This window comes from Phodopus roborovskii, unplaced genomic scaffold, assembly GCF_943737965.1.
Source record: "Phodopus roborovskii unplaced genomic scaffold, PHOROB, whole genome shotgun sequence".
In the NCBI taxonomy this organism is placed as follows: Eukaryota; Metazoa; Chordata; class Mammalia; order Rodentia; family Cricetidae; genus Phodopus; species Phodopus roborovskii.
This window is the reverse complement of record NW_026125554.1, coordinates 2,607,379-2,617,133: the sequence shown is the minus strand read 5'-3', so window position 1 is coordinate 2,617,133 and position 9,755 is coordinate 2,607,379. Positions and strand designations below refer to the sequence as shown.

At 38.7% G+C, this 9,755-nt stretch overlaps 1 protein-coding gene across 1 annotated transcript; it reads left to right on the top strand.

Moving 5' to 3' along the window:
* Window positions 1-4,101: 4,101 nt before the first annotated feature.
* Window positions 4,102-5,067, top strand: LOC127216691 (olfactory receptor 19). The gene has a single exon (XM_051177498.1). It carries the CDS (start codon window positions 4,108-4,110, stop codon window positions 5,065-5,067), a length of 960 nt encoding a protein of 319 aa, XP_051033455.1. The 5' UTR covers window positions 4,102-4,107.
* The last annotated feature ends 4,688 nt before the right edge of the window (window positions 5,068-9,755 follow it).

Below are 9,755 nucleotides of genomic sequence, written 5' to 3'. Positions count from 1 at the left end.
GACCATGCGGCAGAAACACATACAGACAGCTTACCTGAACAAGGAAGAGCTAACGGCCACTAGACTGATAGCTGGGAAGCCAGCATGGGACTGACTCAGGCCCCCCTGAATATGGGTCTCAGCCAGAAGGACTGAGCAGTCTAAGATACCTCAGACAGTGGAGCCAGGATGTATCCCTGGTGCACAAAAGGACTTTGGGAACACATCCCCCATGGAGGGATAACTGCCTTAATCTAGAGACAGGAGAGAAGCCCTAGTCCCTACTTCACAGGACCTGTCAGATCTACATGACCCCAACTGGATGGCATTCCCCTACATATTGAATTGGGGTGGGGGGATGGGAGGGGAGGGTGTTAAGAGTGCATGTGAGAGGGCAGAGAGGGTAAAAGGGAGGGAGGGAGTGAGGGAGGGAGAGGGAACTGGGATATACATGTAAAATAATAAATTAAATTTAAAAAAAATGCTTTGACTCCAAAATTTAAGTTGAAGGACAAGTTACTGGAGAAAAGGATTTCTATTTTTGTTTCCACAGAAAATGAAAAGCTGTGGATTCCTTCCAGACTAATGTGGTTTGATCAAGCCAGACCTCCTGAAACAGAGTACAAGCTGATCCTACATTCAAAACAGCTGGACAAAACAGCCCTACAGACTACAGCCAGGATATCTGAATCTTCTTCGAATCCCCCATGACAGCGCCCCTTACCAGCAGGAAGCAGTTTGGAAAGAACGATGCCCAAATTCCCAAATATTGTGTATAAATGTTTGTTTTCATTTAATTGGACTTTGTAATATAAAATAAAATAAAAAGAAAGAAAATAACCTCTAAAAAAAAGTGTTTGTAGCAGACTACCTCATGCATATAAGTAGATCAACAATTCTTTTTGTATTCCTGATAAATTTATCCATCTATTAAAGACACCTTCATTTGTTTCAAAAAAAAAAAAGAGGTTAAAGCAATAGTGTTCATGGGGAAAGAATAACAACTAGTCACCTGGGTTTTTAAGTTACTCTTTTGAGACCAGTCAGTCTTCAGGAACAATTTTCTTCCTGTGCAGAACAATGTCCCATAGGGAAATCATGTGCTTAGGGACTGTAAAAACAGGAGGAAAATATTCTCAAAGGAGAAGCTCCTGTCAGCTTTGAGTGTCTCTCCAGTGTAGTCCTTCTGATTTGCAAACTTGAGCCACACATTACTTTTTTGATTTTGAAGTCCTACCCCTGGCTGGAGATTAATGCCTCTGTTTTTCCTGCTCCATGTGTCAAGTACAGCTTCAGTTCTCCACCATCAGCCATTCAGAGAGGATTGGGGGCTTTGATGCACAGACCTAACTTTCAGAGGTCAAGCCAGGTAAGTCCTGGAGCTCTACTAGTATTGCAGCAAGAGTTCAGAAAATAGAACAGAAAATGTACATGAGAGCAAAGTTAGCCTAGCCAAGACTGGAAGATGCAAGGGAGGCTTTCTGGGCTGGTCCTGGAATACATTGATTCATGAAACTGGAAAGAAAAGAATCCACTGAACTTAGTAATTGGGGTGGTAGTTAATCCTTAAGAGATACTTTGGAAAGGATAATCATAAAAGGATGGGGTTTTTTGTTTGTTTGTTTGTTTGTTTGTTTTGATTTTTTATTTATTTGTTTGTTTTCTATAACCAAGTCCATTTAAATGAAAACAAACATTTATAGACAATATTTGGGAATTTGGGCGTCATTCTTTCCAAACTACTTCCTGCTGGTAAGGGGCACTGTCATGGGGGATGGTTTTATGAACTCATAAAATAGTTCCATATAAATGAGAACTTAAGTTCTGGACCCTGGAGGTTATGGAATGTATAGACAGAAAGCACTGATTGTAAATTTACATACAACAAATAACTTTATTTTTAAGATGAATATAATGTTATATTAATAAGAAAGATCCAGATGATTAATGTCTGTACTGTTGCAAAAGTTCATGATTTTTATTCTTTGTATGTTCCTTTCTTCATGTAGGACAGTCACATTAAAAATGAGAAAGAGATATATTAGAAAGAATCTCTGGAACAATTTCCTTACTGATGAGTAACATTATTCTTGCCATTTTCTTACCTATTTGCAAATGGTCAATATCCTTTGCAGTTATTTAGCAGGAATAGCATGTGTGTGTATTGTATGTGTGTGTGTGTGTGTTGTGTGTGTGTGTGTGTGTGTGTGTGTGTGTGTGTGTGTTGGGGAAAATGATGTGGTTTGTGAGGTTCAATCTTACAGACATACTCTATTATCCTAATTGTTCTAACTTTTTGTGAAATATCAATTATATACTATACTGGGTCTATCTGTGAAGGTTTATACATGTGTAGAATGTACCCTGATTGTGTTCATCACCCTCTTGTAACTCTACCACCACTTTTGATAGTTCCCTTACTACTCCCCATTGCTGTTCATTCCACTTTTCTGTCATTTTAAACTCTAGATTAGCTATATATATTAAAGAAAATGTGATGTTTTTCACTGGCTTATTTCACCACTGTTAATGTTCACATGTTCAATGCCTTTCTGCCCCAGCAGAATGTGACTGAACAGCCTATCATATACTCTCATTTCATGAGTGTTTATCCTTGCTGTGCCTTTGGTCTTCTATAATTTTGTGCTTGTTATTAAGTACGAGGCCTCACATATCCTAGGCAAATGTCCCACCAGTGAGTTACAAAACCCTTTGAGACAGTCTTAGTAAGTCATTCAGGATAGATCCTATCTCATTTTACAGCCAGGGATGAAGTGATTCAGGCCGGACTTGACCTCACTTTATAGCCAGATGTGAAACTCAAGATTACATAGATCAGAAGGACAAAACTGAAGAAGATTTTCATAGCTTACCCCTTAAACCTGTTTCTTGCTACCCCAGTCTTCCTGGTAGCTACACTTGTGGGTCTGTTACCAGGCCTGGCCTTTGCCTTTCTGAACAGGTCTGTTTCAACAAGTCCTATGGCTCTTGGTTCTCATTAAGTCAAGATTTGCATTCAAGAAAAGTTTAAGTTTCACAAACATATGTGATTTATGTATCTTTATATGACACAGAATGATAAATGTGTGTCTGAGTTAATTATACATGATTTTTTAAATATGAGGTCTTTGAGTACATATTGAAAATGGCACAGAAATTTCAACTCAGAAATAACACTAGGACTCTCTGGGTAATAAAATTTCATGACTATAGAAGACTAGAAATACAGGGTTCCATATATATATATATATATATATATATATATATATATATATATATGTATGTATGTTATCTGGCCAGGAACACATTGTTTGATGATCTCATAGGCCATGGGGGAAACTCACAGCTATTAGTTTGCTAAATGTTCATAGTATCAAAATGAGCCTAAATATTTATATCTGTGTTGATAGATAAGTGATGCTTTTGATCCTCATTAGAGAAGCTTCTTTTTTTTTTTCAGTGGATGGGAGATAACATAGGAACTGATAATTTGTCAAAGTATGGAGAATAAATGTATACAAAGTGTTCAGCCCAAAATGAGACATCTAAATAAAAAGGTTCAGGAAATAGTGTAGAAGGAGGAGTGGAAAGAGAAAGAAACAAAAGTTTGGAAGGGGCTCCTGTGCTATCATGGCTTTTTCACACAACAGGGTCCTTATACATATAAACTCACAGCATTGTGTTTCATTCTACAAGACTTGCACAAGATCAAACAAGTCAACACTATTATGAAGGAGAAAAGATTTCATAAGGCTTCAGCCTTGGCTGAGGTGCCATTGGCAGCTGATAGCTGCTGGAGGAGAGAGTCCATTATTTTCAGAGCTGTGGTTCTTAGTAGATTGACAATAATCCTGCCCCAGTGAGTACCCCATGAATATATGACCAGAGATAATTGAGATAAGAAGAGGTAGATCTCTCTCTCTCTCTCTCTCTCTCTCTCTCTCTCTCTCTCTCTGTGTGTGTGTGTGTGTGTGTGTGTGTGTGTGTGTGCGTGCGTGCACGCGTGCGATAGAGAGAGGAAGTAAGGAGGGTGGGAAGGAAGGAAAAAGCATTGGTGTTAGGTTATTAATGAGTGACTGAATCTTCCTCATATTTCTTTTCTTTTCTTTTGGTAGACATATCAAACACATGGAACAAGGAAATGACACTCAGCTTTCAGAATTCTTTCTTCTGGGATTTTCAGAGAGTCAACCTCAAATTCAACCTTTCATATTTGGACTTTTCCTCTCCATGTACCTAGTGACTATCTTTGGTAACTTACTCATCATCATGGCCATCATTGTGGACACCCACCTACACACACCCATGTACATCTTCCTCTCCAATCTGTCCTTTGTGGACATCTGCTTCACCTCCACCACTGTCCCACAGATACTGGTGAACATCCAGACACAGAGCAAAGTTATCACCTATGCAAATTGCATTACTCAGGTGTACTTCTTACTGCTTTTTTCAGTATTAGACATCTTTCTGCTGACTGTGATGGCCTATGACCGCTATGTGGCCATCTGTCATCCTCTGCACTACATGGTCATCATGAACACAAGACGCTGTGGATTAATGATTATAGCATGCTGGATCATAGGTGTCCTAAATTCCCTGTTACACAGTTTTTTGGCTTTGCAGTTGTCATTTTGCACAGACTTGAATATCCCTCACTTTTACTGTGAACTTAATCAGGTGGTACACCACGCCTGCTCTGACACCTCTCTTAATGACATGGTGATTTATATTGCAGCTATGCTATTGGCTGTGGGCCCCCTCTCTGGCATCCTTTACTCTTACTCCAAGATAGTGTCTTCCATACGTGCAATCTCCTCAGCTCAAGGGAAGTACAAAGCATTTTCCACATGTGCTTCTCACCTTTCAGTTGTCTCTTTATTTTATTGCACCCTCCTGGGGGTGTACCTAAGTTCTGCTGTGACCCAAAACCCACATGCCACTGCAATGGCTTCATTGATGTACACTGTGGTAACCCCTATGCTAAACCCATTCATATATAGTCTAAGGAACAATGACATGAAGAAGGCTCTTAAAATACTTTTAGGGAGGGTGACTAGAAACAGACCAATGAACTTACCTTCATAGCATGTACTCATGTTTGTAGAACCTAGAGTTACAGAATTAGCAATTGTGGTCTTTGGTCATATATTGTATACCAACTTAGTCTCACTAATTCTTCTAATCTCCCTGCCTATTATATTGTTTCTTAAAACAATTCCTTTCTTTACAAGGCTTAGTGTTACTTCTGATATCTGTGTTTTACTTTGTCATTTCTTATTTCCTCAAATAAATACCTATCCTTGGATCAAATCCTCTAGAAACTTCCACTCTAACCAGAAAACAACTGAGACTTCATACAAATGATTTATTTTGAAATAACAAGTGTTGAGTTTTCTTTTACTAAACAGTATCCCTAAGCTAAAATACTTCTATGGACATAATTCCATCCAGCAGGTAGGATACCTAATTGTATAGTATCTAATAATTTGAATACCACCACTGAGCCAGAGGTCAAATAAAGGGTTATAAGAAGGAGAGGCTGGGGAGAGATGAATGAAAGCTCCCTTCTAGATGTGGCAGGCTATTACACTCCTGAAATCACAGCTGTTGTTGCCTCTATAAGACCTGTATTAGCTCTTGCTGTTGTATAGTAGTTTCCTTCAAGAGTTGAGCCTTCAATCTTGAAGAAAAGCTCATTAATCACAAGATGTTTGCAGGGAGGTGAATATACAGGATGCCCTAAGGGTGGGTGAAATACTCTACCATACATGGAAACTTCTTAAGTTTAGAGAGTAAACAACTCAAAATAGCTTGAGCAAGTCCATGAAACTGATTAGGTTCACTAGATCTCTCCCTCTTTAATCATGTATATAATCAATAAGGACTGTCGAGACACCTGCAGACAAACTGTTTTCTAGACAACCCTCAGATAAGCCTAGCTGCCCACAGTGGATCAGACCAGCTGAGAAGCCTGGAAGAAGAAAGCACTAACAGAGATGCCTGTGAGAGGCTTAGGAACAAATGAGCTACCCGGAAAGGCTCTTTAACCCATTGATCTGGGTTAAGAAGCATGCTTTAGGTTTTCAGCTTTCAGGAGCTGTGGTAGACTTTGGCGATGTAGCTCTTTGAATCATTTCTGCTCCTATAAGTAACCTCTCACCCATATTCCTATAAGATCCACCAATAAAACTCATTGGTTCACCAAGTTGGACTTTGGTGATATCCTTATTTTGATCTATCCTTCATCAGGGGTGGGTAGATGTCTTTTTTACTTCTCACAAGAGTGCCAGCACATACCAGTCAACATTACAGCATGGAGAGAGAAATGGATTACTGTTCTCATTCCTAGCTGAGGAGCTAAAGGTAGCTGATGGCAGCTAGTGGAAAGAGATTTTTTTTTAAAAATAGCTGAACCCTACTAGGTTGACCATGCATGGGTAAATGTCTCCCTACACATGAGCATATGGACACTCATAATTGGGCTTAGTGTGTTATAGTAAGTTTATAAAATAAGATGCAGAGTTGGGAGGGGAATACAGTAGGGAGGTATTAAAGGATCAAATACATTGTATATATGTGTGAAAATCTCACAGAATAGTAAAATAATATTCTTTCATTTTTATTTCACTCTTTTGAAGACACAGATTCACTATGTTACTGAGAACTGTGTTTCAGTGACACCATCAGCTGTCTTATTACATCTGAAAAGACTGAGTAGACATTGGGCTCCCTCAAAATTTACTGCAGCATTTCATCTTTTATTTGTACAATAATATAACTTTGATTTGTGGACTGTTGTTGAAGTGAACTGAATCATTCATAGGTCAAAACACCTTTAAATTTTACTAATTATTTTAAATCTGGAGTTTTATTCTTCTTATATGAGGTTATTCCAGAGGATTCATACTTGATTTCACTCTTATCTATGCCTGGCATTGTTCTAGCATTTCCCTCTCTTTTTCACGATCAGAAAGCATATACTCACTTAACACATGCTATCATTGAACGACAGATTTTAAAGGAGAAATTACATAGCTAACTCCTATTATTTTAATCATTTATGGAGAGAGACTAATACAATTATTTTTATGCATTATATATGTAATTATGGTATAATTACATACTGTACATATTTACTATGAATAATCTGATGTTTTGAGCATGCACACATTGTAATGTGATTGGCATACTCTAATTATCTTATCTCTAAACTCCGGCCTCTTTAAACATGGTGAAGATCTTGAAGACCACCACATAATTAGTTTGTTAACACAGTGATGAGTTAGAGCCTCCATTCTGTACAGAGATCACCAGATGCTCACATTTTTGTGTTACATTGATACACTAATGAATTACAGAAACCACAAATCAGGGGAGGCTTCAAACAGCACCGTACTCAGCATAGTTGTGCAGGTTGGTACTCGTGCTGAGTTTACTAATGACCTTCCTGTGGGCTTCGGGGGTGCCACTCAGATTCTCAGTGGAGTCAGATCCTAGATCTATAGCAAAGGTTATGACTTTCTTGCTGGTTACTGTTGGAAACTGCCTCCACCATCAGTTCCTGCTTTGTCTGTCCTATTCAGGTCCCACCACATCTCAGAGGTGAGGGAACTGAATTCATCCTCTGATTATTCTTTGGCTGTGACAATTACAAACTCTTTGTTCTTTTTGCTCCATCTTGCCTTTTTGCAGCTAGAGATGGCTCTGTGCTTTTAAGGCTCATGTGATAGACTGAATACACCTTGACAGAGTCATTTCCCCCTATTGGAGGCTGAAACCCAAATTACCTCTGCTATTCTTATTTTGTTAAAGAAGGCAACATCTACAGGAACTGAACCTATTTCTAGGACAACAGATCTGTTTATCTCTTTGTCCTGCGGGATCTCAGAATATGCAGAAATTCTAAGATGTGTAGACTCTGTAACACACTGTATTGAAAATAAAGCAAGCACAAATACTGACTGATCTTAAGCTGTTTGTCTTCTCATTTGAAATCTGTTTGCTTCTCAAATAGCTTACATGACCTGCTCTCTGAATGATTTATTTCTGGTATCATTAATTACTTGGGTAAATAAAGAGTAAATTGGCTATATATATGATGATTGTGTAGCTTGCTCTACTAATGGGACTCTTGACAATGGGAGCAGGGGCTGTCCCTTCATGCTTTGGCTGGCTCTTGGGAACCTAGCCCTCATAATGAATTGCCTTGCTCAGCCTTACTACAAAGGGAGGTGCTTACTCTTATTGCAACTTGATATGCCATGCTTTGTTGACACTCTTGGGAGGCCTGCCCCTTTATGAACAGAAACAATGGAGGAGTGAATTGAAGGGGATTATATGAATGGGGTGAGGGAATGGGAGGTGAAGAGGGAAACTGAGGTTGGGTGTAGAATAAATAAATAAATAAATAAATAAATAAAGTATAAATAGGAGCATTGAAAACTGAGTTAGCAGCAACCCTGTTTATATATTTTGGGTAAAGAATACAAACCATATTGAACAACTCGACAGAAACTTCTCAATAGTGGAGCATCACTCCCTTTCTAATATAATTCTCTATTGTTTTAGAAAGATTAAGTAAAATAATCCATGAAAATAAAATTTTAAGAGAATGAAATTTGATAAGTTGAAATAATTCCTATTCCTCTCTACACCATTATTTTTCAAACTACATTTAAAACCTAAATTAGGAGAGGGAGGCTCATAAACTTGCTTCAGAAAAAAGCGCTCATGTAATCATTCTGGTTATTCACCTTGGTAGTTTCGCTTTTCCGTAGTTTACTTTTCCGTAACATGGTATAGTTTTGTGGTTTCTATAAACAAGACAGGATTTGAAAATGCATTCCCTATAGAGTGAAAGCTCATTAAAAAAAACCCTTCAATGAGCATGGTCTGACTCCACACAGTTGAAAAGGAACTTAGTTTTCACTGTAAAATATCTACCTCTAAAAGAAAACACATATTCTAAAATATTAACTTTAGGACATTTTAACCTTAAATAAAATGCTAGCTGTAATATATATATATATATATATATACATATATATATATATATATATTCTGATTTTATATATTGATCCCAGTTCCCTCTCCCTCCTTCCCCATGCCCCCAACCCCCTATCCCACCCCCTACCCACCCCCACTCAACAGAGAGATTGATGCCTTCAAGGAGGGATCATCAAAATCTGTCAAGTCATTTGGAGTAAGGATTGGGCCTACTCCCCACCCCCACCCCTGCCTCTAGGCTAAGGGAGAATTCCTCCATGGGAAAGTACTCCCAAAGTCTTTTTGTGCACCAGGGATACATCCTGGTTCCACTGTCAGAGGTCCCTTAGACTGCCCAGGCCTTCTAAGTTCAGGTTACCTGAGTTGGTATAAGCCTGCTTTCCCAGCTATCAGTCTGGGGGTCCATGAGCTCCCCCTTGTTCAGGTCAGCTGTCTGTGTGTTTCTGTAGCCTGGTCTTGACCCCTTTCTTACCACTCCTCCCTCTCTGTAACTGGATTCTAGGAGTTTGGTTCAGTGTTTAGCTGTGGATGTCTGCTTATGTTTCCACCAGCTACTACATGAGGGCTCTATGATGGCATATAAGTTAGTCATCAATCTCATTATCAGGGAAGAGCATAAAAAGTAGCCTTTCCACTGTTGCTCAGATTGTTAGGTGGGGTCATATTTGTAGGTTTCTCAACATTTCTCTAGAGTCAGTTTTCTCTTCAAACCTATAATGGCTCCCTCTATTATATCTTTTTCTTTTCATTCTCGTCTATTCGTCCCC

Bases quoted from the DNA above. Each gene is read 5' to 3' on its own strand.
- LOC127216691 (XM_051177498.1), top strand. From the start codon at position 4,108: ATGGAACAAGGAAATGACACTCAGCTTTCAGAATTCTTTCTTCTGGGA.